This window comes from Panthera uncia (assembly GCF_023721935.1).
Source record: "Panthera uncia isolate 11264 chromosome D3 unlocalized genomic scaffold, Puncia_PCG_1.0 HiC_scaffold_8, whole genome shotgun sequence".
NCBI lineage: Eukaryota > Metazoa > Chordata > Mammalia > Carnivora > Felidae > Panthera > Panthera uncia.
In genome coordinates this window covers 23684850-23712718 of record NW_026057586.1, presented here as the reverse complement: position 1 = coordinate 23712718, position 27869 = coordinate 23684850, and the positions used below count along the sequence as shown (strand labels likewise).

At 41.5% G+C, this 27869-nt stretch overlaps 2 protein-coding genes across 5 annotated transcripts in view; both read left to right on the top strand.

Moving 5' to 3' along the window:
• The window catches only part of ME2 (malic enzyme 2), a 58888-nt gene extending 54641 nt beyond the window's left edge, over positions 1-4247 (top strand). Inside the window, exon 16 of the mRNA XM_049620000.1 lies at positions 40-4247. Coding sequence (XP_049475957.1) covers positions 40-54 — 15 coding nt within the window. The 3' untranslated portion in view covers positions 55-4247. The remainder of the gene's footprint in view (positions 1-39) is intronic.
• ELAC1 (elaC ribonuclease Z 1) lies at positions 71-27869 on the top strand. Of its 4 annotated transcripts, none has more exons than XM_049620011.1 (4): positions 71-150; positions 18238-18402; positions 24347-24814; positions 26553-27869. In XM_049620011.1, the coding sequence occupies exons 2-4, from the start codon at positions 18246-18248 to the stop codon at positions 27017-27019; spliced, it is 1092 nt and encodes a 363-aa protein (XP_049475968.1). In that variant the 5' UTR covers positions 71-150; positions 18238-18245; the 3' UTR covers positions 27020-27869. The 4 variants fall into 4 exon arrangements, with proteins under 4 accessions (XP_049475968.1, XP_049475964.1, XP_049475967.1 ...); XM_049620007.1 differs by lacking the exon at positions 71-150 and adding an exon at positions 4355-14791; XM_049620010.1 differs by lacking the exon at positions 71-150 and adding an exon at positions 14805-17127.

Below are 27869 nucleotides of genomic sequence, written 5' to 3'. Positions count from 1 at the left end.
GGGGTTAATTATTATGCTCATATTTCCTTCTATCTATAGGTAGAGATTGATTGATACTAATTTTGAATATAATTCAACATTTTAAGAAAGCTTGAAATGGCATTGCCATTTGGAGTATGGAAAAATGCAATTGATTAATCCATTTAACAGGTGAGTGAAGTCAGAAGTGTGTTAAATAAATCTGTTTTATAAAATAAGCAACCAGGTCACAATTTGTTTCTGTTAGTTAAAGATGAAAGGTTTATGTTTTTCTTGTTACCTTTGTCAAAACAAAATCACCCCCCAAAATACTATCTTGAGTTTAACATTACAAGCATAATAATTACAAATCCTGTTTTTTGCCTAGTGCTTATTGAAGGCAGGACCATATGCCGAATTAAAGTAATTTTACGAAGCTTAGTAAATATGTCTAGTATGGTCTTTTTTTTTTTCTAGTATAGTCTTCATGGAAATTATACTTCAAGGAAAAAACAAGGCCAACTGGTATATAGCCTGCTTATTTAAAAGAGAAATTATATACATATAACCAGTAAAATAGTGGTTGGTAACACCTGAGAACAGGTTGCTTTTAATAAATATACATTGGAATATATATTAAAAGCAACCTATTCTCATGTAGTATTTACCAACAAAGTAACAATTACTGGATGTACTTTGAAGAAAAAATTTTAAGAATCTAGGCAGGAGCTATTAGGATAGTGGAAGGGGGTTGGTGGCATTATGGCATCAAATTGGAAAAGAAACAAACATTCAGACCTTCTATGGAATCTGTTACCTAACAAGAAGGTAATTATTTTTAAAACCTCAGTGGAGAGTCATTTTCATTCTTTTGAATAGAGAAGAAATTCTGTAAGCTTAGTCTGTCAGACACTACCCAGTAGGGGAAAATGAGAACACTGTCTCTAATCTGGCCCCAGCGCCCATGGTATGAAACAGCCTGCGTAAATAGTAGGGGTATAATGATGAACATGTTAGAGATTTGGTTAAAATCTTTTTAAAGGATGATGTCTTAACCAGGAAGCTGCTTCAGAATCACCCTGAAGCTTTTTTGTTTGTTTGTGTGTTTGTTTAAGTTTTTATTTAAGTAATCGCTACACCCAACGTGGGGCTTGAACTAATGGCCCTGAGATCAAGAGTGGCACACTCCTCCGACCGAGCCAGCCAGGCGCCTCCACCCTGAAGCTTCTTTACAATACATATGCCTCTGCCCCTTCCTTCCAGGTCCCCTGGACCACCAGGGACAGCCTTGGCAGGTGTATTTTCAGCAGGTCCCCAGGGGATTCTGGCACACATGCGCCCTGCCTCCCAACCGTTGTCTTCAAGTGTACATCTGAATTATCTGGAGAGCTAACTGATGGCTCCCGCTGATGCAGTGGCTCTGGGGTGGGGCCTGAGAGTCTGTATTTCTTGCCATCTCCCAGGTGATGTCTAGGTGTTGGCACAGAGAAGGCATTGAGTGGCTTTCTTCCAGAGTTTTGAGTGTGATGTGCAGTTTGTTTAGTGCTCATATAGTACATACTTTATATAAAAAAAGACAACTGGAATTATGTCCTTCCATGTAATTGTTTTCATCCACTTATGTCGAGTTTTTGTGGGATGTTTATAAGGACAGGAATTAATATAGAACTTTTAAACAGATTTTTCTGAAAATATATAAATAGAATACTGTTCAATTCTGAAGTATAGTTTTTTTTTATTTTTCTAAGTTTTAGAAAAAGTCCTAATGTTTGTTTATTTTTGAGAGAGAGTGAGAGCGAGCAAGGGAGGGGCAGAGAGAGAGGGAGACAGAAAATGTGAAGCAGGCTCAACGTTGTCACCGCAAAGCCCGACACAGGGCTTGAACTTACAAACTGTTAGATCATGACCTGAGCTGAAGTCAGACGCTTAACCAACTGACCCGCCCAGGTAACCCTGAAGTATAGTTTTTAAATGCGCTTGTTAAGTAAAACCTAGCAGCCAGTTTTCACTTATGAAAAGATTAGCTATCTGGGGCGCCTAGGTGGCTTAGTCGGGTAAGCATCCAACTTCGGCTCAGGTCATGATCTCACGGTTTGTGAGTTTGAGCCCCACGTCGGGCTCTGTGCTGACAGCTCAGAGCCTGGAGCCTGCTTCCGATTCTGTGTCTCCCTCTCTCTCTACCCCTCCCCTGCTCACGCTCTGTCTCTCTCTCTCTCTCTCAAAAATAATAAATGTTAAAAAAAAAATTTTTTTAAGATTAGCAATGAAATGGGTAATTGTTTCTTCTCTGTTGGTTGCCTTATGATACGACTTATCCTTTGTCTTTTCTTTCCTTAAATTATCAGCTTCTGCAGAAATATTCTGCATTCTCCTTTTTGCAAAGAAGTTGCTAATGAATTAAGACCAAAGCATAATTATTAAGGGGCATGGAGCATAATATATTTACTGCCCTCAGATAACTGAGAAAACTCAAACGGGTGGTAGAGGAGTGAGACAAGTCTTGCCTTAGAAAGAACACTTCATCCAAATACTCCTGTAGCTTTTTTCCCCAAGCCACTCAGTAGCTTTCAAAAAGAACTTCATACTCTTGAACAGCTCCAGGGTTCTGTTGAATTCACCAAAATGGAATCCTCTCTGTTGAGTGTAAATAACACTTAAGGACACTGATAGAAATCTCAAAGCTCTCTGCTGGGATTCCATTTAGAGGGACTACCCTAAACAGTGAAATAGCACCAATATCGTGTTTCCATCCAAAACACGACCACACATATTCAGGGACTGGCACATTGCTGATTTTATAGGAGAGAACACAGAATCATTATCTACGATGGCTCTCAACTGATTTGTGATTTGTACTTTAATGTGCATCTAAATGTTAAGATGAAATAAATCCTCTACAGCCAAGCTTAAATAAAGTAACATATTTAATATTTAAAATAGCCAAGATAATTTGACTATAGACAACTTCCCCCTCATCTGAAATGAGAATGTTTTAATGGAAGCAGAGTAAAAGCTCAATGCTTTTTTTCAAATTTTAATACATTCAGCTGGACCTGATTAGGACATGACTCTTCGTGCATAATTCTTGCCAGGAGTTACTCAGGTAAACTGGTGATTAGACTTTAAAACAATAATTATTTCCCTTCTTGGATAAGGAAAATGGTGCCTCTCAGAAAAGTAACATGATATATTATGATACATGATGAGGAAATGTGTTCATAATTTAGTTGCATAAAACATACAAATTAAGCCAGATGACTTTTGGATGCTTTGTATATTTATGTACAAATATTCCCCAGTACATTTTAAGTGTACATTTTTCTGATTTTAAGTGTATATCCTAATAAGTCATTGATTCCTACAGTCATTGAATGTCACCAACATGTTAGGTATGTACAGTTAGCAAATAATGCTAAAGTCAATTTTATGGATAGCACCTGGTCTCCTTGTAAGCCTCTAATAGGCGTCAGCGTACTTCATTCGCAAATCACCTCCTGTCACTGCGCCTGTTTTAGAAAGGCCACAGGCACAGGGAGGTTCAATGCCTTGCGCGAGGTCCTAGCTGGTGAGTAGCAGAGTCAGGGCTCTTAACCTCAGCCCCTCTCAAGGAAGAAGGGCCTGTGTGACGGGTGATTTTATCTGGATCTTAAATACGTTGTCTCCAGGAACTGTTATTTCAGATGAAAACTCACGTGTTCTTCTAAGATTAGACTTAGGTCCTTTTAAATGTGTTTTATCAGTTTACTTGATTTTTACTTTGTTCCCGTATATAACTCAAATACAATATAACACTGTTGTGTTAGTCTTCAGCATCTTAAGTACTGGATGTAACCATAAAAGATTTGGTTTTGAATTTGATAACTTATATCAAAGATTCTCAAGAGCTAGTTCACTAACACTTTTGATTTGATAATCTTTCCAGAACCACCAATTGCTATCACTGCTATGCAAACCAGTTTCAATAATGCTTATACACTTGGTGCCTCTGCCAATGTGAATTTGAATTGTGAGATATATTTCCATATCTTGAGGCAATGATATTTTGATACACTGATAACTATTGTATTATAGGCATGTATATATGCCTATAATATGCATAACTTCTTCCATTAAAAACTGAGAACAGTTGGGGTGCTTGGCTGGCTCAGTCAGTAGAGCATGTGACTCTTGATCTTGGGTCATGAGTTCAAGTCCAGAATTGGGTGTGGAGCTTGCTTAAAAAAAAAAAAAAAGTGAGGGGGAGAAAAAGCTAAGAGTTAAAAAGTAGAAATATAAAAATGTATGTGTGGGGGCGCCTGGGTGGCTCAGTCGGTTAAGCGGCGGACTTTGGCTCAGGTCATGATCTCATGGTCCGTGAGTTTGAGCCCCACGTCGGGCTCTGTGCTGACAGCTCAGAGCCTGGAGCCTGTTTCAGATGCTGTGTCTCCCTCTCTCTGCCCCTCCCCCGTTCATGCTCTGTCTCTCTCTGTCTCAAAAATAAATAAACGTTAAAAAAAAAAAATTAAAAAAAAAAATGTATGTGTGGAATAAGGAATTTCTGAGACCTATTTTAGCTAAATATTTGACAAAGTAGCATTTCTGCCTAATGTTTTATTATACTTTGCCTAATGACCTTTAAAATTAACTGAAATTAAAACCATGTTTTTGCAATTGATACTGTGTTCCCTTTGATAACATCCCAAGCATGAATTACTAATTTCAAGGGAATCATGCATTATAAAAGTGACCGCTTAGCCTTTCCCACCTGTGCATTTAAGATAAAAGGATGGGATAATCTTGTGGTAATTGCTTAAGGGAATTACCAGTTTAAGGGGAAAGCCTTGTGTAGAGTGTTATACCAGACTGACTTATTCCAGATGGTTTCAGGAATCTGTAAACACTCCATAATGATGTGAGTTGTTTTTTCTCTTTTGAGGTACATAAATTGTAATGAGATGTGTGTATTTTCTTAGTAAAACTTCCCATGCATAAAAAATGTGTTATGACCTTGTTTTTAGAGGCACTTTCAAAGCTCGGTATTATCTTAAACCTTAAAACACACCCCAGAACACCTGCTCCCTTGGGAGTGCTCTGGGCTTAGCTCTAGATTCACACGTGGAGCCCTACTCATGCTCACCAACTTTTCCTTTTGTTCAGCTTCCTACTTTATCTCCTTATTTAATCATAGCACTAACGGAATTGTTCCTTATCCCTTCTCCCCCACTACATACACATTGCAAGACCCAAATGTTAGAACACCAAGTCAGGAAAGATTGTACATTGATTTTGTGATAAAGGGGGGAAATGGTAGAACAGCTAATACGTTCTGAGTGCTTACCTTAAGCCAGGCACTGTTCTAAGTACCTGATATCTATTTACTCATTTAACCTTCGAAACAACCTTCTGAGGTGTAGGTACTACTATTTTTCCTGTTTTGCAGATGTAGACTCTCAGGTACAGAGCCCTGCAGGTCACGTAGCTACCAAAATGGCAAAGCTAGGATTCAGACCTCTCGTATCTGACGCTATGTCAACTACTCTTCACCTACTCTGAGCACAGCCCACACAGCAGAACGTGGCTGCAGAAAATTACAGTCGTGCTGGCTGTCTCACCCAGTCATCATCACTAACTTTAAGATGGGCATCTAGTGACTGACACCTTACCTGCATCAGACCTCGGACATCTTCCTGCATCCCCACTCGCGGCAGACAGCCTTGCTTCCTGTCTCATAGAAAAACCCAACAGTCAGAAGAGAATGTCCCAAGTTCCCCTTCCCCCATCTCCCCAGGTACCTTGAGAAGGTGAGAGAAACAGCAGCTCCTGACATCCAGAAGCTGGCCCCACCTCGTTGGCTGGCCTCGCTGTGGCTAGGAGCTCATGGCTAGGCCTCTGTCTTCTGTTGAACGTTACCCAGCTCACAGGACGTCAGTGTCAGGCAGGGCCACTCTGACCACAATGGTCAGGCCAAGAACTTCTGTTCTTCCTCCCCCAAGCCTTCTCTTCCCCGTCTCCAATTTTACCTAAGTGTCTCAAGCCAAAAGCCCTGGAGTTATCCTGGACTCCCATCTCTTTCTCTCATACCTTATATCAAATCCATCAGCGATTCTTGTTGGCTCTATCCTTAAATATATTCCTTTTCTGTGGTTGTTGTTTTTAATTTTTTTTAAACATTTGTTTATTTTTGAGAGAGAGAGGGAGACAGAGGATCCAAAGCAGGCTCCGTGCTGTGAGCACAGAGCCCAGTGCGGGGCTCAAACTCATGAACCTTGAGATTATGACCTGAACCGAAATCAAGAGTCGGATGTTCAACCGACTGAGCCACCCAGGCGCCCCTGAGTGATCCTTTTAAACATAAAATGGAGTCACTTCTCTGTTCAAAACCCTAAACGGCAAAACCGAAGTCCTTATGGTGCCACAAAAGGTCCCACGTGATCACCCACCACTGCCTCCACCGCCACTTCCTACTTCTCTGACCTCACCTGCTACCCTCCCTGCTCTCTTGCTCTAATTCAGCCATACTTGTCTTGAGCACCCGAGCAGACTCCAGACAGAACTTGGCATTTGCTGCATCCTCTGCCAGAACATTCTTGACATCATCTTCTCTACTTGCTTCTTTAGGTCTTTGCTCAGATGTCACTTCTCAGTGAGGCTTTCTCTAACTCACCTTTTTCTTCTTTTTAATGTTTATTCATTTTTGAGAGACAGAGACAGAGTGTGGGCGGAGGAGGAGCAGGAGAGGGAGATACAGAATCCGAAGCAGGCTCCAGGCTCCCAGCTGTCAGCACAGAGCCCGACGCGGGGCTCAAACTCATGAGCCACAAGATCGTGACCTGAGCCGAAGTCAGACACTTAACCGACTGAGCCTCCCAGGCACCCCTCTAACTTACCCTTTTAAAAATTGCAGCCCAAACTCCCCAGCATTCTCTCTCCTCCCTATTTTTCTCCACGGAACTTATCACCTCCCCTCTATGTATAGTGTTGCAGGGTAGATAGAATGTGCTTTCTTCCTCTGTGGAAGCCAAAGCTGGTGGGGGAAGATCTTCCGTTGCCCTACCTCATGGCTGCCAAGAACAGTGGTCAAGTATCAAGTGATGGTTGGTCAATGGCAGTGCCCTAAGAGGATACTGAGGCAAGACCTTGCATGTGGTTTCTGCTGCTTGCATTAGTTCATGGTTTCAATTTTGTGGGCTCTCCACTCTGCTTTCATTCTGTAATTTAAATTAGCCAAAGTTGGTTCTATGCTTGTAACCAATAATTCTGATTGACATCCAATTAAGATGTCAGCTACTTATAAGTATGTTCATATTTGCCCATCCAACAATACTTTGAGCAAGTCAAGAGCTGGGTCATGTCTTGTATGTATTTTGCAGTCTCAAAATCTCTTTCTCACCCAGTTCGGGGCTCCTTCTCTATATAGGTTTAAGCAGTGCTTGATTTCAAATAATTGAATGATGAGCAAAAAAGTTTCTAAATATAATTTGAGTGATAAAAATAAAGTCACGGAGCCTGCCATGTTATCACTTTGTGGGCTCTGAAACTTGCCCACTGCTTTTACGAATTTGTCATTAGAGTCATTAACCTTCCCCCTTAATTTCAGGTCAGTTACAGTTGTAGATGTAATGATAGGTAGGTTAGTTTACTGATTTGAGAAGACCACTATTATATTACATCAAGGTTACCTCTAACCAGAGAATGAGAGAAAAAAGAGAAGGCACCTTTCTCCTACCTGTGTAAATCATATTATTAGATGTGCTAGGTATCACTTTGGAATGACTCACATTTGAATAACACTTTACAAAGCATTTTCAACAAACACCATTTAGTCTTTGTAACAAAGGTTTGAGGCAAGAGCAGACACAAAAAATCCAGACTCAAACTGTCTTTTGACTCAAAAGTTCATGCTGTTAAGCGATGTAAAAAGACAAATGACAAATTTGGAAAATATTTGCACCATATATCATAGTTAAAAAGTTAGTATCCCTAATATATAGAAAGCACCTAAAAATTCAGAAGAAAAAGACCATTAAAATAAAAAAAAAAAACTGAACAGAAGATATGCACAAAATGTTCACAGAAAAAAATGCAAATGACCCTTAAACTTATGAAAACATACCCAACATAGCATGAGTTGAAAGATAAATGCAAATTTCAACTACACTAAGATGTTAGATTGGCAAAAACCCCAAACTTTGATAACATTAATGGTGGTGAGGCTCTCAGGATAAAGGTACTCTGATACGTTGCTAATGCGAGACAAATGACACAACACCCAGAGCAGTAATTCTGGCATTGTCTATCAAAATTATACATGTAGTTACTAGTCGAGCCATCCCACTTGTAGGAATCTATGTCAAAGATACACTTGCAAAAATAAAAAAAATATAACTTATACACATATTATAGCAAAAGACTGTAAACAACCCAGAAGACTGAATAAACTACAGTATAATCCATTCAGTATTAGATAACTGTAAAAAGGAATGAGGAAGAAATTTGTATCCCGATACAGGGTTGTGGTAGCCAAGGAGATGTGCTATTTGGAACTTCTTTCCAAAAATAACTTGCTGCAAGGAGTGCATCTTTACTGATGCTTTTTGCTTTTTCACATGTATTTGCTTCAATGTATTTGCTTCTTGAGAGAGAGACAGACAGACAATGTGAGTGGGGGAGGGGCAGAAAGAGAAGGAGACACACACACTCTGAAGCAGGCTCCAGGCTCTGAGCTGTCAGCACAGAGCCCAATGCAGGGCTCAAACCCAGGAACCATGAGGTCGTGACCTGAGCCAAAGTCAGATGCTTAACTGACTGAGCCACCCAGGTGCCCCCTTTGCTTCTTTAATCATGATTTCTTTTAGTTCTTTGAACATATTTATAACAGCTACTTGGATAGCTTCGTCTGATAAATCTAACACCTGGGTCACTCTCACAGGCGGTTTCTGTTGCCTGCTTTCTATTATACAGGTCATAGTTTCCACTTTCTTTATGTTTCCCACATTGTTTTTGTTGTTGTTGGAGAATGCATATTTTAGATAATATATTGTAGCAAGTCTGGGTATTGCCCACCTACCACTTCTGAAACTTGTTATTGTTATTTGCTTGCTTATTTGTTTAATAACTGCTGGATTCTTGTATTGGAGCCTATTTCCCCTAACCCCGTCTGCCTACAGAGTTAAGCCTCTGATATTTGCCCTTAGGAAACACAGTCTTTTTAGGCCCACTGTCATCCTGGGCTGACAGTGGTTTTGACAGGGCTCTCTTTGTCTCTTTCCCTAACTATACCAATCTGTTAAGCTTTCTGATTGCCAGCTGATTGCTTTATTATTTTCAACAATATCCAGGGCATAGATTGCCCCACAGACTAAAGCAATCAAATTTGAGTTCCTTTGGAGGGACAGTTTCTCTTACTGTTTGAATTTTGTTCTGACCTCAGGTAGGCTCCTTCCATTGTCTTGTGCCCACTGTCCCTTATTAGGAAAACTAGCTGCTGACAATTTAGCCTGTATGTCTAATGATTCTACTAATCTCCTCCCAGTTCCCTTTCACCATCATTTCCATTCATTTTGTAAGTGTCCTTAAGCTTGAATGTCTCCACACTCTATTGCAAGTAAAACTAATACGGTGGAAGAGATTAAAAGATACATTTTTTAAAAAGTTTATTTTGAGAGAGAATGACTGGGTGAGGGGCACAGAGAGGGGGACAGAGGATGTGAAGTGGGCTCTGTGCTGACAGCAGAGAGCCTGATGTGGGGCTCGAACTCACAAACTGTGAGATCACGACCTGAGCCGAAGTCAGACATTAAACAACTAAGCCACCCAGGTGCCCCAAAATACACGTTTTATTTTTTTTTTTTTCTTACAGCGAGTGTAAGCAGGGGAGGGGCAGAGAGAGAGGGGGAGAAAGAATCTTAAGCAGGCTCCATGCTGAGCATGGAACCCAACACAGGGCTCCATCCCATGACCATAAGATTCTGACCTGAGCGCATATCAAGAGTTGGACGCTTAACCTATTGAGCCACCTAATTCCCTTAACAGGTAGATTTTAGGTCTGCTTCTCCCCCCAGGCAAAACATCTTTGCCAAGGCTCTGGAACTGGAGACAATGGCATGCTACTCACTCAGTGACATCCCCAATTTAGGAACTGGGCCCTTGAGGAGTGGAGTAGAGACCTCAGGTCTTCTTGGTTGGCCGCTCCCTCATGGAACCACCACTTTATGAGCCAGGCCAAGGGCAATCAGGACCCTTGTACTCTCGCTAAGCCATGTCTAAGCCAAAGCCTCCATCCTGCCTCTTTGCTACACTTGCCTAGAATTTAGCTTCACCAACCAGTAGCTGGGGGCAGCATGAGAAACACCGATATGCTAGCCCTTCCTGGAAGACAGCCCCCCTGACTGTGAGCTGGGAGAAGGAGTCTTGTGTTATTGGTTGTGCCAGTCTGGCGTGGAGGTTCAGTCTCACTGTTTTGGGAGAGAAAAGGGGGGAAACAGGTCTCAGTTCAAATACTATAAACTCTCACTGTTTCTGCTGAATTTTGGTAGAATTTTTGAATAAATGTTTCTTCATTTGCTGAATGTCCTTAGGACAATTTCCAGAGACTCGAGGTGATTTTGTTTTTATCATTTTAACCAGTTTTCCTGGGGAATGGGCCCATAGGCACCTCATGCTGTCATACTAGAAGTTCCTCTAAAACTAATTTTAATAAAGTATCACCAGGGCACCTGGGTGGCTCAGTTGGTTGAGCATCTGACTCTTGATTTCGGTTCAGGTCATCTCAGGGTTGTGGGATGGAGTCCCACATTGGGCTCTGCACTGGCCATAGAGCCTGCTTAAGATTCTCTCTCCCTCTCCCTCTGCCCCACCCCCCATTTACAAAAATAAAAAATAAATTTAAAAAAGTAAAGCGTCAAGGTGCTTGGGTGACTCAGTCAGTTGAGTGCCCGACTTAGGCTCAGGTCATGACCTCACAGTTTGTGGGTTCAAGCCCTGTGTTGGGCTCTGTGCTGACAGCTCAGAGCCTGGAGCCTGCTTTGGATTCTGTATCTCCCTCTGTCTCTGCCCCTCCCACGCTCTCTCTCTCCCTCTCTCTCAAAAATGAATAAAATATTAAGAAAATATATTAGAAATATTTTTTTAAAGTAAAGTGTCACCTATGGAAGGAAGGAATATTTTTCTGAATATGATTTTGACTTTGGAACCCATGTAAGTAATTTACATAATTTAAAACAAATTTTAAAAAGCAGTACCTAAAAATGGAAAATAAGTAAAAAATCTAACTGTATATCAGGTTGGTGGCATAACAACATGGAAAAAATAATTCTTTTTTCTTTTTTCTAAATATTTATTTTTGAGAGAGACAGAGGGACAGAGTGTGAGCTGGGGAGGAGCAGAGAGAGGGGGAGACACAGAATCTGAAGCAGGTTCCAGGCTCCGATCTGTCAGCATAGAGCCCAACTTGGGACTTAAACTCACAAACTATGAGACCAAGACCTAAGCCAAAGTCAGAGGCTTAACCAAATGAGCCACCAAGGTGCCCTGAAAAAAATAATTCTTAAGAAACCTAAAAATAGGTTTTTGACTGTATATACCTACTGTGATATATACAGTGGTTTGCTAAAGTTACTCTCCTGGAGCCAAATCAAATTATGTTAATGTCATTAGGAACCAAGATTTTTTTTTTTTTTTTTTTTTTGAGAGAGAGCAAGCAAGAGAGAGCGCTCATGTGAGTTGGAGAAAGGCAGAGGAAGAAAGAGAGAGAATCTTAAGCAGGCTCCACGTCCAGCTCAGAGCCCCATGCAGGGCTCAATCTCATGACCATGAAATTATGACCTGAGCTGAAATCAAGAGCCGGATGCTCAATTGACTGAGCCACCCAGGGGTCCCAAGGAAACAAGATTTTTTATTTAAGTGACATCAGTATAAAACTAAACAAATTAAGTAAAAACTCTGTAATCTTGTAACTGAATTGAAAAAATCAGTATGAATTCATGATTTATTTTACTTTAAATTTTTTTTTTTAATGTTTATTTATTTTTGACACAGAGAGAGAGAGACACAGAGCATCCGAAGCGGGCTCCAGGCTCTGAGCTGTCGGCACAGAGCCTGATGCGGGGCTCGAACTCACAGACCGTGAGGTCATGACCTGAGCTGAAGTCTGATGCTCAACCGACTGAGCCACCCGGGTGCCCCGATTTATTTTACTTTTAAAAATATGTATTTATTAGCTCTGCCCACTAAAAGGCCTAGAACAAGCCTCTAGATCTAACTCCCACGTGATAGGAAATGCATGGGATAGAGAAACATGTTACATGGAGACGGAATCAGCCAAGTCCAGAATTTCAGAAACTCTAGAGTATAAGTGACCCAATTTCTTCCACAAATAGATGGCAAGAAAAAAGGAGAGGGAAAAGAAACCATCAAAGTTTAACAGAAACTTTAGAAACTCATACTAAATGCAGTATAAACATTTTCTTTTGAATCTTGGTTCAAACAAACCAACTACATATGAGACTCTTTGGGAATAATTAGGGAAAATTGAACACTGAACAGTTATTAGATGATATTAATAAGTAACTGGGTATTTTAACAAATTAGATGAAGGAATTGCTAACTTTTTCAGGGGAGACAATAACATTAAGAGATTTTTAATGTTTTTATTGTGTATTTTTATTTTCTGATTTGAACAAATGAGCCTCAAAAAGTTATGAGATGATCAGGAAAATTTAAACAATGAATGGATATTTGATATTAAGGAATTATTGTCTCCTTATGATAATATGATCATATAACAAAAAATTTATCTTTTATATTTATATACTCAACTGCCTATCATCATTATGTAGTGATAAGACTTTACCAAAAAAAGGATTCTTTTTTTTTTTAAGTGTATTTATTTATTTTTGAGAGATACAGAGACAGCATGAGCAGGGGAGGGGCAGAGAGAGAAGGAGAGAGAGAATCCCAAGCAGGCTCCATGCTGTCAGCACAGAGCCTGATGCCAGGCTCAAACTCACCAAACCGTGAGATCATAACCTGAGGGGAAACCAAGAGTCAGGTGCTCAACTGACTGAGCCACCCCAGGCGCCCCCCAACAGAGGATTCTTAAATGCTTATAGAACTATTTATAAAGTAATATTGTGTCTGGAATTCGCTTGAAAATAATCCAGGTTTTTGTTGCTTTTGAAGGGGGAGGGGTTGGTTGTAGGTGAAACAAGATGGACCAGATGTTACTATTGAAGGTGAGTGATCACTATTCGTTAAAGTTCATTAGACATTTTCCCAACTTTTCTATATGTTTAAAATGTCCCATAATGGAAAGTTTTAAAAATAAGCAAAAAGTTCTTCCCATGATTCTCTAATGGGAAGAGAAGAGGAGTTGGGAAGAGGAGTTGTAGGAAGCCTTGATGGGTAGGCAGGAATTTCTGCGGCAGATAAGTCCATGGAGGGTACTGCTGTGGGTAACCCGTAGCTGAGTTGTGACCAAGACCTCGCTGTAGAATGATGTGTGTCTTCCTGGGACCTCCTGAGCTAAGCAAGTATCAGGATAAATAAAGTTCAAGTTCTGGTGTTTAATACTTTGCTAAGGCAGACCCCACATGACCAAATCCAACTTATTTTTTTCCTTTTCCAAAATACCAATCCAAGTCCCAACCATCCTACTGGACCCAGCTCAAACCCTTCCTTTTCTTAACTAACTGCATATCTAGTCATCTCTCTTTTTCTATATTTTTGTCACTCATTTCGTCTTCTTGTTTGTTCCCTCATATTGTGAGTTGGTGGCTTCCCAAGACATATTTTTCCAGCCTCAGTGTATGCTCCTAAAGCCAGGGACTATGACATACTCAAAAAATTATTTCAGCATCAAAAATAATACCATCCACAGAGCTGGAACTCAATTAATACTTGAATAAAGGCTTTGAAGAAGCCAAAAAGTAAATTATGCCATGGTCTATTGGATAAAACAGTCGGGGTGGGGCAAAAGGGTTCTTGAGTCCTCTCTCCTGGTAGTTCCAAAACCCCCACAGTCCCAGCACCTCTATTCCTGTTATGAAACTGTTGGATACTTTGACCATCTCAAGTATGTCTAGCAAAACTCAGGGCCATCTGGCACTGCATAGGAGCTTAAGATACCTTTTTTTTTCTTTTTTTAAGTTGGAATTTAAGCCAAGTTTTTTGCCCTTGTGGTAATCACCACGTGCAGTTTCTGCACAGAGCAAGTCTGGGTTTTTCGCTGTCCTGTCCAGCAGGCTATGCTGTGCACAAAGAGAACACACCAGCAATGTTTGTGTGAAAGCAGATATCCTGTGTATCCCTAAATAAAGTGGAATAGAACGGAGTTCTCAGGATCTATAGTAATGCTGCTATGAACTCTGATTCAAAGGCACATTGCTTTCTCTTAAGGCATCGTAGGCTTAAACGTTTAGATTTAGTGATTAAAAGAAAGATTTATTTCAGCGCAAGACTAGAAATTACACAAACATGCAGCAACAAAGCATTAGGGACAACACTCATCTGGGAGCACGCTGGAAAACATTACACGTTTCTCCTTTGGGCGCTGTGGTCCTCACAGGTGACCGCTACCACCTTTACCCAGAGAATTGTGCGGGCGAATGAAGGCCGACGGGTACCCACGCGGACCTAGAGGGCGCCTACCATCGGTGCGGAGCCCACCCATGCGGCCCGGCCAGGCCAGGCCAGGCCCGGCACCACCGAGTGCGGACCTCCGGCGCATCCTAGAGCGGCCACACGCGGCCACAGCCCGCGGGGCACTTCCGCCCGCGCCGGCGCCGCCCGGTGGACGGCTGGGCCTTGCCGCGGGCCTGCGCCTCCCTCGGCTCCTGCCGCGGGCCTCGGGTAGTGGGTGAGTGGGACGGGGAGCGCCGGAGAGGGGCGGGCCAGGGTCTGCGCCGCCGTCTGTCCGCGTTCGCCTTGTGGGCCGAGCCGCGCGGGCGGGCGCGCTTCCTCCGGACTCGAGGGCCGGGCCGGAATGGAGGACCCAGGCCCGGGGAGCGCCCGGGAACGAGGACGCGCCTAGTCTGTCCTCCACCCCCCCCACCCCCACCCCAAGGCGGGAGCCCCCGCCCACCCCTCCTTTGGGAAATTGACATTGACTTGAGGGCGAGCCTGGGCTCGCTGGTGGTCGGAGACCTGGCCTGTGGCCCTGACTCGGCGTTGGCATCTATTTGTCTCCGGGCCACGGTTCTTTCATTTCCAAAATGGAGGAAGGCAGTATGCGCCCTACCTAGATCACAGAGTGATTGCAGGGTTGGCGCTGCCTGTATGGAAACTGGTTCTCAACCCGGCAGCCTTTAGAATCGTTTGGGAGCCTTCCCAATGCTGAGTCCCCAGAATCACCAGGTGATTGGGATATCCTGCCGGGACGAGAACCACTGGTCGGGAGTGTCAGGTGACAGTACTGTGGTCGTGTGCTGTGTTCTCCACTGGAATGTGCACTTGGTCCAAGGTGGATAATAGCCATGAGAAAGCAAGTGGCTGGTTTTATGTTCAAGAAGACAGGGACCAAATCCGGTCTGGTCACATTGAATTCCTGGTGCATAGAATGGTGCATGCCACAAAACATGAACCATTGATTAAATAAAGTAATTTCTGATTACTTTCCGACCTACTGGGTGGGTTTTGATCATTTGGCTCATTTTTAACTTTTTATTGTGGAAACTTCCACACATTGAAACAAGATACTGTACCGAATTCCCAACTCTGTTGGGTGACTCTTACGCTCACCTCACTAGATTATTTGAAAGCAAATCTGGATGTTCCGTTTTGTCTATTAAATACTTGTTTGCATTTATAAAACACAATAATTCCTTTTTAAAATATCAATTTAATAAGCATTTCATGTTACCATCTATCCAGTCAGTGTTTACATTTCCCCAGTTGTCTCTTTTTTTCCCAGTTCTCTTTTTCAGTTTGCCCAAATCCAGATCCAAACAAGCTACACGTGACATTTGGTTGACATCTCTTATATCTCATTTAATCTCCTTATGCCATCCCTCTTTATTTTTTTTCCTCCGTATTTTACTTGTTGAAGCAACCTATTCATTTGTAACATTTCCTACGTACTGGATTTTGCTTCTTCCATCCCTGTGTTGTCCTTTAATAAACTGGTATTTAGATTACAGGCTTTTTCAGATTTCAGGTCCTACTTTTTGGCAAGAAAACCTCATAGTGTTATTGTGTACCTCCTATTGCAGCCCACCAGGAGTTACATAAGGTCTTGTTTCTCTTTGTGGTGTTAAGATTGGTCAGTGGGCCTTTTCTGTACAAATCGCACTGCAGGGTAACTAAATAATTGGCCAGAGATTTACAGAAGGATGCCAACTAATAACTTCAGAAGGAATGAGAGAATATCACCTTTTGGCAACCTCTAGTGAAATAACCCAGGCAATGATTAGTGGTTGTTAAACATCAGGAAGAGAGAGACATTCAGACAGCATGTGCTTCCTGATGGGAGTACCCAATACCACGTAAACAAGCATTCTTGGATAAATACTTATGAAATATTCTTGGATATGAATGTGGGTGGTGGATATAGACCAAGATTGGCCATGAGTTGCTACTTGTTGAAGCTTGGCGATGGTCATGTGGTAATGCATTATACTAATCTGTCTACTTTTGTATGTGTTTGAAATTTTTCAAAATAAAATTTTGTTAAGTTTGACTAATTGGCTAGTGAATTCAGGTCAGCCTGATCCATCCATTATAGTTCTCCATGAGCCTTTCATTAAGTGATTCTCAAACCTGACTGCACATTAGAATCACAGGGGAAGAATTTTTTTTTTTAAATACTAAAACACATGTCTCACTTGCAGAATTTCCTTTTTAATTGTTCTGGGATGGAACCCAATTATTGATATGTCTTAAAAGCTCTCCAGGTGATTCTAATATGCTCTTGAGTTCTGTACCATTGGCCTAGATCCATTATTTGTTAGGGATTGCAGAGTGATTGTATTTTATTATTCCTTCTGCATTTATTAGCTTTTAAAATGTTTGACTTTCTATATTGTGTTATTCCCATCTCTGTTGCAAGCTGCAATCCAACAGGAAAGCCTCTGCAAATTACCTAACTATCAGAGGAATGCTTGATTTTGGAAGTAGAAGTGTGGAGTAACACATGGAAGGGAGAGTAGCATAACCTAAAGCCGGTGCATGAATTGGAGAGATGTACCATCTGTGTGGGTGAGGTGGGGGTGGGGGTGGGGGGGGTGGGGGGGGGGAGGTGGGAGGGCTGACTGTGTCCCCAAACGGAAAGGAAGATTCAGTGATGTGTAGTTAGAAAAGTATGTTCGGCCTTGTGACACATTTCTTTTTAATAATCAGTATTAAATAAATGAAATAAACATTGAAAATATAGTCATCAGATGCTGCTCATTGCAATGAAAACCAATCCAAAGATTTAAAAGAAAACTTAATGACCACTCCCCACCATCACCATTTTAATCACTCCTGAGATAACCAATATTAACAATATGCTGTGTATCCTTACACACAGACTTTCTCTCTCATATAAATGCAGAGGTTTGGGGCATTGTTGTAAAAATGATGCTGTAAAAATCTGTAACTTTTCTCATTGTCGTCCCTCCGGGACAAGAGTTACAGAGCTGACTTAACTGCAGAATAAATAGTTGATGGTAGGAATGTACAGTAAAATACTCAGTCATTGTCCTGTTGAAATATATTCAGACCGTGTCCAAATTTTAGCCACCTTAAAAGTACCACCAGAAACATTGTACATAGGTCCTTTATTTCTATAGGGTCAATTCCCCAAAATAGGGTGGCTGAGTTAAAATGTACTGTTAATAGCATCATTATTATTGGTAATACGTATTGCCAAATTGCGCTCCCAAACATAAAAGCAGTTTACACCTCTGCCAGTAGTAACATATGAGAATACCCATTTCCCCCTGTGTTCTACCTATTCATTCTTCCCTCCTTCCCCCCCAAACCACTCTCAACCACTGGTCTTTTACTGTCTTCATAGTTTTACCTTTTCCAGAACATTACATAGTTGGGATTCAATTACAGTTTTTAATTGACTGGATCTGGCAGTTTTTTAACTTGTTTGTTTTTGTACGTGTGAGCAGCCACCCAAGGTTTGGTAACTTGTGGTTTTAACTCACTAAGAGTTATTCAGATCTTACTTGGGATTTCTATGGAAACTTAGAGAATAAGAACCCAGTCTCTTCTGAATAACGAAAAGATAAATGAACAGTAAATCTCACAACGACTTGTTTTTGGTGATATCGAGCAGTGATGCGTAATAATCCCTGGGTAATCTTTTCATTGCAGGGTGGAAGATGTCTATGGATGTGACATTTCTGGGTACGGGTGCAGCATACCCCTCCCCAACCCGGGGTGCCTCTGCTCTGGTCCTTCGGTGTGAGGGCGAGTGCTGGCTCTTTGACTGTGGGGAGGGAACTCAGACACAGCTGATGAAAAGCCAACTTAAAGCAGGTTAGTGTGCATTCAGCTCTCTCACCAAGACTCTCTCTTATTCTGCTTCATTTTCTTGGCTCTCCTTGAGGCTTTTGCTCAGAAACAGCCCTCACAGTTGCATCCCACTTCAGTGCTAGAGCCCTGGCAAGGTTGGGAAGACCCTCAGGCATCCAGCCTCCCCCACTGAACTTTATCTACTTGTTCGTACTGTAAATGTTGAGAGCAAGGATTTATATAGGGTTAGGGGGTGGAGGATGGGTTGGGATACATGAGGCATATTAGATGGAGACTATGCAAGCAAAGGAACAGTGTACATGATTCCACCAGGAGATGGTTGTCAGTATCACGAGAGGATACAAAGAGCAATAGACATTCAGAAGAGTGAGGTGTTCTTTTTCATGTGAGGTTATCAGGGTAGGCCTCTCACAGAAGGTGACCTGTGAGTCATTGAAGGAGGAAGAGGGATTTGCTGGGCTGGGGAGATGAACATGCAAAGGCCCAGCGCCAGGGAGACTGAGGAATACAGTGGCGCAAAGCCTTGGCCTAGAGTCAGGCCAACCTGGGTTGCAGTCCCAGCAGTGTCTTGGCTTTTGGCCTTAGCAGATCAACAAACTTAAGGCTTATTTTCCTTATCTTTTTTTTTTTTTTTAATGTTATGTATTTTTGAGAGAGAAAGAGAGACAATGAGCACGAGCAAAGGAGGGGCACAGAGAGAGGGAGACATAGAATCTGAAGCAGGCTCCAGGCTCTGAGCTGTCAGCATAGAGCCCAACATGGGCCTCGAACTCACATGCTACAAGATCATGACCTGAGCTGAAGTCCGAAACTTAACCGACTGAGCCCCTTATCTTAAAAACGTGGGTAGAAACTCAACTCAAGTCAACTTAAAAGGGGTGTTGTAAAAATTACATAAAATAATCCCCTTTCTGTGTGGTTGTTTCTTTCTCATCAGTTAAAGCTTAGCTCAGATGCCATCTCCTCAGAGACTTTCCCTGAACCCCTGGAGTTCAGTAATTCCTCGTTCTTCTCAGGCAGTTTACTGCTTTGTGCTATTTTTATTGACTTCTTAGCATCAATATCTAAAACTGTTATTTAAATAGTTGTTTCTGTGTTCGCTGTATTTTCCCTGTATGATAAAGTAAGCCCAAGGATCATTTATATCCTTAGTAGATGCCTAGTAAATATCTGATCAGTTAACGCATGAATAAGGTGTTCAGCACTTAGTATGGTCCCTCTCACTTACTGCATCTTGTTAACTGGAAGTTATTGAAATTATTCCTCTGATTCATCACAGTGTGTGGCATTGATGGCTATAAGAAAGTTAGTTCTAGCGTCCAGGGATCTCTTAGTCTAGTGGTGGGAACTGATGTGTAAGTAGTCATAATGTAATGTGATAAAGAGAATAATGGATCTGTTTTCTAAATACTTTTGGAGCACAAAAGAGGGGGACGCTAACTGTGTGTTCAGAGAAAGCATCCCAGAGATGGTAACAGTACAGCTAGGGTCTAAGTGATGATTAGAAGTTTCTCTGGGGAGAAAAGTAGGGATGGACTTTCAAGGAACAGACAAAGTGAGCAAGAAGTAATCGAGTTTCTAGGAGAGAAGTGACATGTTTGGCCAGGATAAATGAGAGGTAAAAATGCTGAAAAAGTGAGGGCAGATTATGAAGTTCTCTGTGGTTTGCTAAGGTATTTGGACCTTCTTATTCTGTTGGCAGTAAGGAACCATTAAAAGTTTTTAAGCAGGGGAATGATATGGTCTGATTTACGTGTTAGGGACAGAGTTTTCTTGTGGCAGATGTACTGGGAGAGACCAGTGTTAAGGCAGTTGCATTCATCTGAGAGAAGAGAGAGAGGATGAGGGTGTAGGGATAGGGATGAAGATGAGACTCAATTTAAGAAATACTTGTAGACCTAGCAGGGAGTGGGTGACTGACTGAATGTCTAGGATGTGAAGAAGTGAAGGATTATTCCAAGTTACAAGGATGGTGTCCGAGACCTAAACAGGGAGACAGGAAAGGAGCTGTTGGAGGAAGGAACTAACGCATTTCACTTAGGACTCATGGCCTTGAGGTGTACACAGTTCAGCCTAAGACCCTGAGGTCTGAATATAGCAGGTACTATACTTTATTTCCCTTGGGTCACACAGAGGTTCCTTTCATGAGAACTCTCAGGGAGGAGCAGGCTAGAGTGGAGGCAGTAATACCCCATTTTAGAGAGTAGGGGTTGAGGTGGTGGGATGATTAAAACAGAAACAAGAAACTGTTAAGTGTGGGTACTAGAGGTGTGGGTGTGGGGATTAGTTGTTACTTTTTATTTAATACCTGTGTCAGTTACCAATGCTGTATCACAGATTACAAATTTAGTGTCTTACTGCTTTTATTGTCTCATAGTTTCTGTGGGTCAGGGAGTTTGGGCCTGGGTTGGCTGGCTTCTCTGCGTCAAAGTCTCACTGGGTTGCACTCTGTATTTGGCTGGGGCTGAGGTCTCATCAGAGGCTCATCTGGGGAAGAATCTGCTTCAGAACTCACATAGGTTGTTGGCAGGACTAAGGCTGCCTCAGCCCCTAGAGGTCTCCTCCAGTTCCTGATCATGTGGGTTTCTCCTTTGTGGTAGCTCGATTCCTTACTGCCATCCAAGGACAAAGAAACTCAAGAGCAAGTCTGCTAGCAAGATGGAGTCTTATAACATAATCACCATAATCACACTGCATCCCTGTGCCATATTTTACTGGTTAGAAACAGTTTGCAAGTCCCACCCACACTCAAGGAGAAGAAATTGTGAAAGGATATGAACATCAGGAGCCAGGGGCCATGGGTACCACCTCACGTCTATCTGTTACAGTACCTTTCTCTAATATTTTATATTTTGTAGCTATTTTATATATGTTTTAAGTAAACATTTTGCAAAGCTAAGCCTCGTAAAAAATAAATAAAGTCTAAGAGAATCTTTAGTTTACTAAATTCGTATTGGCTAAAAAGATTACTGGCTTCAGAGAAGAGGGTGAGATTGTAATCCTAGAATATTATCTATGACTCTTTAGCATTTCAAAAGCCCTCAGTCTCAAACTGGAATGCAGAACCCTCAATTCATCTGGGTTACTCTCAACCCAATGTGGACCTGTTATTTGATTCATTGAAACCCTGTCAGCTTATACTCCTCCTCTTATGAGTTTTGTAAGGAAGTACTCTCTGTTTATCTAAACACACTTATTTTAAGCTTCCTTGGCCCTAATGTGCAAACATCTGATTAACAAGTAATAGGTTTGTCATGTCTTATTTCTTTCATAATTTTAAAGAGTGAGCTTAAGCTTTTCTTCTTTTTCCCTTAAAAATGATTATAAAAAGGGGGCGCCTGGGTGGCTCAGTTGGTTAAGCGACAGACTTCGGCTCAGGTCATGATCTCGCAGTTTGTGAGTTCGAGCCCCACGTCAGGCTCTGTGCTGACAGCTCAGAGCCTGGAGCCTACTTCAGATTCTATGTCTCCCCCTCTCTCTACCCCTCCCCTGCTCACACTTTGTGTCTTTCTGTCTCTCAATAATAAATAAACGTTAAACAATTTTTTTAAATGATTATAAAAAGTATTACAAAAGTATGATGAAAAAATGTTTATAAAAAGTATACTTAGGGAGCACCTAAATGGCTCACTTAGAGGAACATGCAACTTCTTGATCTTGGGGTCATGAGTTCAAGCCCCATGCTTGGTGTAGAGGTTACTTAAGTAAATAAATAAAGACATTTTAAAAAGTGTACATTCTCATTGTAAAAATTCAAACAAAGCAGAAAAATATTAAAAAAGCCTAAAATCCCCCTTACAGGTAAATATTTTGTAGATGTATATATGTTAAAGGTATAGGTGTATTTGGTGTGTGTGTGTGTGTGTGTGTGTGTGTGTGTGTGTGTGTGTACAATTTTGCATAAACAGTATCATACTAGGTGTAACCTGCTTTTTTTTTTTCAACTGAACAATAATATATTGCAGATATTTTCCTATGGCAGTAAGTATAACTGTGTCATCGCTTAGGGGATCCTTAGAATTCCACTTCTCTATGGATGGCATATTCCCCTGTAATTTTCTTGTTCGCAAGTGAAAGGAAATTCATGCACTTTGCTTTCTTCATTTGATAGCATCCCCTAAATTTGATAATTGAGGTTGCTATTCCTTCTCCTTCTGAAATCAAGTTTCTTGAAATATTTGTCTTCCCTGAACCTGTGATAACTGTGGGAAGCGATTTTGACTTACTTAATTTGTCTCACTTGCTTTGGACTCACAGATTGTTTTGGTGTTCAGTTTTGGCTTTGTTTTACACTAGATAGGGAGAGGGCCCAGAAAGTCTCACTTGGCAGTTTTAAGGTCAACGTGGAGATCATGACTCAATAGCCATTCTAGTTATCTAGTTCTTTTGTCTGCAGAGGCCTCAGGTCACACTTATGTGTGTCTTGGCAGCTCAGACAGCAGGAAGGGGGGTGATGAATGGGTTCCAAGAAGTCAAAAAACAGCAACAACAGGGGCTAAAAAGAGAAAACAAAAAGGAGCATACTGAAGATACTTCTGGAGTGCCTCAGGGTCTCCACATCTCAGATCAGCCTCTGCCCAATCTGTTGTTCTCTGCCATGGGGCCTGGGTTTGATGTATTAACTCAGGAAAGACTTACTTGGAGAACACTTTCGCCTTGATGTCACAGGATAAATCACATTACAATAAACTATTCCTGTTCTTTTATGGTATCAAATACTTGAAATAGATGGGCCATGAGCTAGGAGCAGAAGCCTCTGTTATACTAAAATTGTGTTAATTGGGATTGTTACTTTTAAAATGCCTTGTGGCGCATCTCAGAGAAATGCTAATGTGGCATCATGCCACATACCAGCAGTAGATTCAGTTTACCATTGACAATTCAAGTTATGACCTAAGCCAATATGTACTGAAAAAGCCATTGTGTTAGCTCACGTTGAAAAGAAGGCATGGGCACATGTACGTTGACATAATACCATAGGAGATCTGCCCTCTGATCTACATTCTAGCATCTATTACCTACCTTCCCTCTGGGTTCTTCACCCCTTTCCTCTCCTGCTTCTCCTTTCCCCCTCCTGTTTCATCATCATCTTTTTCCTCCTCCCCCTTCAACCTCACTCAGACAGGCAGGCTCTGTCTTGGTTAATTCATCTCTGTCCAGTGCAGAGGGTCCTTACACGGCAGTTTTGGGTTCAGGCGTTGGTCCAGTTGGAGCCTGGGGAACATTTGTTTTGCTGGAGGTATGTATTTGTTATTCTCAGAGGGAACAGTAGAGGGCACTGTAACTGTCAGATGCTTTTGACGTTTGAGGCCTATCTAGTTTAAGTGAACTATTTTGGTACACTTTTTGTTTCCCTTTTCTTGCTTGCTTGCTTTCTGGCTTTCTGTCTGTCTTTTAAATTTTTTTTGAGGTTTATTCATTTTTCAGAGACAGACAAAGCATGAGTGGGGGAGGGGCAGAGAGAGAGGGAGACATAGAATCTGAAGCAGGCTCCATGGTCTGAGCTGTCAACACAGAGCCTGACACGGGGCTCGAATCCACGGACCATGAGATCATGACCAGAGCTGAAGTCAGACGCTTAACCGACTGAGCCACTCAGGTGCCCCTGTTTCCCTTTGCTTTGCTTTGCTTTGCTTTCACACTCTTTGTTTCCCTTTTCTTCCCTCTTCTTTTTCTATTTCCTTTCTTTCTGTAAGAAGATATGTAGGAAAATACTCTTAAAACTGCAATACTATGTAAATTGAAGATGCTTTATGAAAAAAGTTACATCTAGATCTTGTTAAAACATAAAGCCTGTCTTGCTTCTGAAATCATGTAGAAAAATATAAAGAAATACGTTTATGGTAATAAATAGAATTCTAAATTCATTTTGCTGCTTTCTATGTAAGTTGTTACACATGTTTCAAGTAGCTTTGTACCAAATTTTTTTCTCTGCCTCAATCAAAAGGGAGAATTACCAAGATTTTCATCACACATCTTCATGGAGACCATTTCTTTGGCCTTCCTGGCCTCCTCTGCACAATCAGCCTGCAGAGTGGCTCTGTGGTTACCAAACAGCCTATTGAAATCTATGGCCCTGCCGGGCTTCGGGACTTTATCTGGAGAACCATGGAACTCTCTCACACAGAGCTGGTCTTCCCTTACGTGGTCCATGAGCTGGTGCCTACAGCAGATCAGTGTCCAACAGAAGAACTAAAAGAATTTACGCACGTGAATAAAACAGACAGTCTTCCCAAAGAGGGACAAGGAAGAACTATCCTACTAGACTCAGAAGAAAACTCATACCTTCTGGTCGATGATGAACAGTTTGTTGTAAAAGCATTTCGCCTCTTTCACCGAATTCCCTCCTTTGGGTTTTCAGTCGTAGAGAAGAAACGACCAGGTAAACTCAATGCACAGAAACTGAAAGACCTTGGTAAGTGGTTTTCTTTCTTCTTCTTTTTCTTCTTATCAGTTGAGCTGTTGTTAGCTGAAGCTGTTAGAAGTGTCATAATAACCTTCCTTTCCTCTCTCCCAGGCCCGAAACTGACATTTCTCCACTTATTTCTTTTGCCCAAAGTCTGCTTATTAAGGGAAATTCTTGAGGCCAAAAGATGCTATTCAGACCAAAATCCAAATATATACTTGAATCCTTTTCTCTTCAGCTCCCTGGATCCACATTTTTAGTCTCTCTTATCTTCAGCTAATGCTATCTTGCTTGGGAGGGTGGTTGTTGTTGTCCTAGGTCTAGGCCTTTATTTTTTCATGTCTTCCTTTTGAAATATGCTTTCAGTGACATCTTTGGCCTGAGAATTTTTGCCAGAGTTCTTAACCTTGCAACTGCAACCAGCTACTTTTCTTTCTTTCAGGATTTTCTTTCTTTATCAACTTTGCCTACTCATTCAACCTTGATTAAATTAATTTGATGTTCAGAATACTACGTCTCAATTGTTTTACGTGCCTGGGTTCATCATAGGTGGAAACAAGCATACAGAGAGATAGACTTGGGCCCCATCCGAGGCTGTGTACCTCCTCCCTGCCAGGCCATCAAGCATGAGAGGGTCTTCAGCACCTCTCTTGAAGCAGTGTCCAGGTCCTTTATACCTGCAGCATCACCACCTTCCTTGTCATGGCCATGTAGGCCCTATAAAAAGCATGATGGTATCTTCCGTAGATTTGTTTCTTTTTTCTTTTAAATTTACTTGTTTTTGAGAGAGAGAGAGAGAGAGACAGAGTGCGAGCAGGGAGGGAAAGAGACAGGGAGGGAGACGCAGAATCTGAAGCAGGCTCCAGGCTCCGAGCTGTCAGCACAGAGCCCAACACGGGGCTTGAACTCATAAGCTCTGAGATCATGACCTGAGCTGAATTCAGACACTTAACCGACTGAGCCACCCAGGTGCCCCTAGATTTGTTTCTTTATGCAAACTCTTCCTTCCTCCTCAACTAAAACAAAATGCTAAATAATGAGGAAAAGTGACTTAGGCCAAAGGTATTTTTATTATCTAAAAGCTGTGGAAATACTATTATATTGGGAAACTTTAAATATGATGTATGCTGGAATTAGTGAACACATTCTATTTGTTTATAGGTGTTGTTCAGAGTGATGATCATCAAGTGTTGTTCTATATTAACATAAGATAATTAATATAAGTTTTACCAAACCTAATTTGGTAAACATGGAAGTGCCCCTGCCTATGAAGAAGATTATGTATGATTGGATCTTGTGATCCAAACAATCCCCTCAAACAATTTTTTTAATTAAGTTAGTCAGTTTGTAGGTACTTTGTCATTATTTAAATGGACTCATTAAATTTACTCAAAAGATGAGCTTGTTAAGTAAAGTGGCCTCAAAAACTGTTACTCCTGTTCACAGCCGAGAATCAAAGCTGATAGCTTGACCCTAAGAAGGTCTTAGTGGGACTTAAAAGCTTAAAACTCATCTGACATGTGTGCTTGGGAAATGTTTTAAGTACTAGGGCATCACTAACATCAATAGCCAACGCTGAACTTTTAAAAATGTATAAATATTCCAGCTTTCCACAAGTAGTAAAATATTTATAACGATTATGAAAAGAATTGGATGCCTTTTCCATTTTGGTGCTGTTAAAACAGACTCTCTTAACAAGTCATAAATTCCATTCCCATGATGTGATGTTATCTGCCTCCATCATTAGGTGTTCCGCCAGGTCCTGCCTATGGGAAGCTGAAAAATGGAATTTCTGTTGTTCTGGAAAATGGAGTTACAATTTCTCCCCAAGATGTCTTAAAAAAGCCTATTGTTGGAAGAAAAATCTGCATTTTGGGTGACTGTTCTGGGGTTGTGGGTGATGGAGGAGTGAAGCTGTGCTTTGAAGCAGACCTGTTGATCCATGAAGCGACCCTCGATGATGCCCAGATGGACAAAGCAAAGGAGCACGGCCACAGCACACCACAGATGGCAGCAGCATTTGCAAAGTTGTGCCAAGCAAAGAGGCTAGTTCTGACTCACTTCAGTCAGAGGTACAAGCCAGTTGCCTTGGCCAGAGAAGGAGAAACAGATGGGATTGTAGAACTGAAAAAGCAAGCCGAATCAGTGTTAGATCTCCAAGAAGTGACTCTAGCAGAAGACTTTATGGTGATTGGCATTCCGATCAAGAAATGAAACCCAGGTTCTGGATACATACTGACATGTCTGTGAATATGTTCCTGAGCCAACAGCCAAGTTGGTTGTTGTAGTTGGTGGTTGTGCTTCTAGTTTTGGTCTGAAATTATTTGGGTCCTAACCACCCTAAAAAAGGATAGAGCTGCATCGCTGAGCTGATTCAGCAGTGACAGGGAACAAGCTTTTGGATAATAAATCATTTTAAAAAGAAAAAAACCAGCATCCTTCTTAAAGCCCAAATTTGACAAAACGATAACCTGTTCAGGTATACTTTTTGTTCTGTGGCTGCTGCCTCAGGTGTAAGCCAGTACCCCCGTGCAATCCTGGGCTTAGCTTCTGCCCAGGTTTATCGCTGTTGTTGGCACAGTATATAGGGATTGGCCCTTTGGGCTAAAAATGGTATTTTGGCAGTTTGTTGAATCTGTTCATATTATTAACAGAATACAGAGAAATGTAATGAGACATTGGACATGCAGGATTGAAGGTAGCATATTAAATCTGTATTTGTTTGCTGGAATACTGAATGCAGGATCAAGGTAGGTGTTTATCTTCAGTCATTGTTCTATGGAACTTTCTGCTTTGCTGTAAACCTGTGGGTCTCGGCTGGGGGTGATACCACTCCCTTAGAAATTATGGGGATGTTTCTTGTCAAAATGACTCGGGGGCTGGAGAGGGGTACTACTAGAATTTAGTCAGTAGGGACCAGGGATGCTAGATACTAAAAAATTTGAGTCCTGTACAGTGAAAAATTATCTCCCCCCAAAATGCAAATCTCAGGCCTTTTGAAATACACAGCAAGTTAAAACCTATACTCCCAATGTAAATATACTTTATCAAAATTAGTGATGTG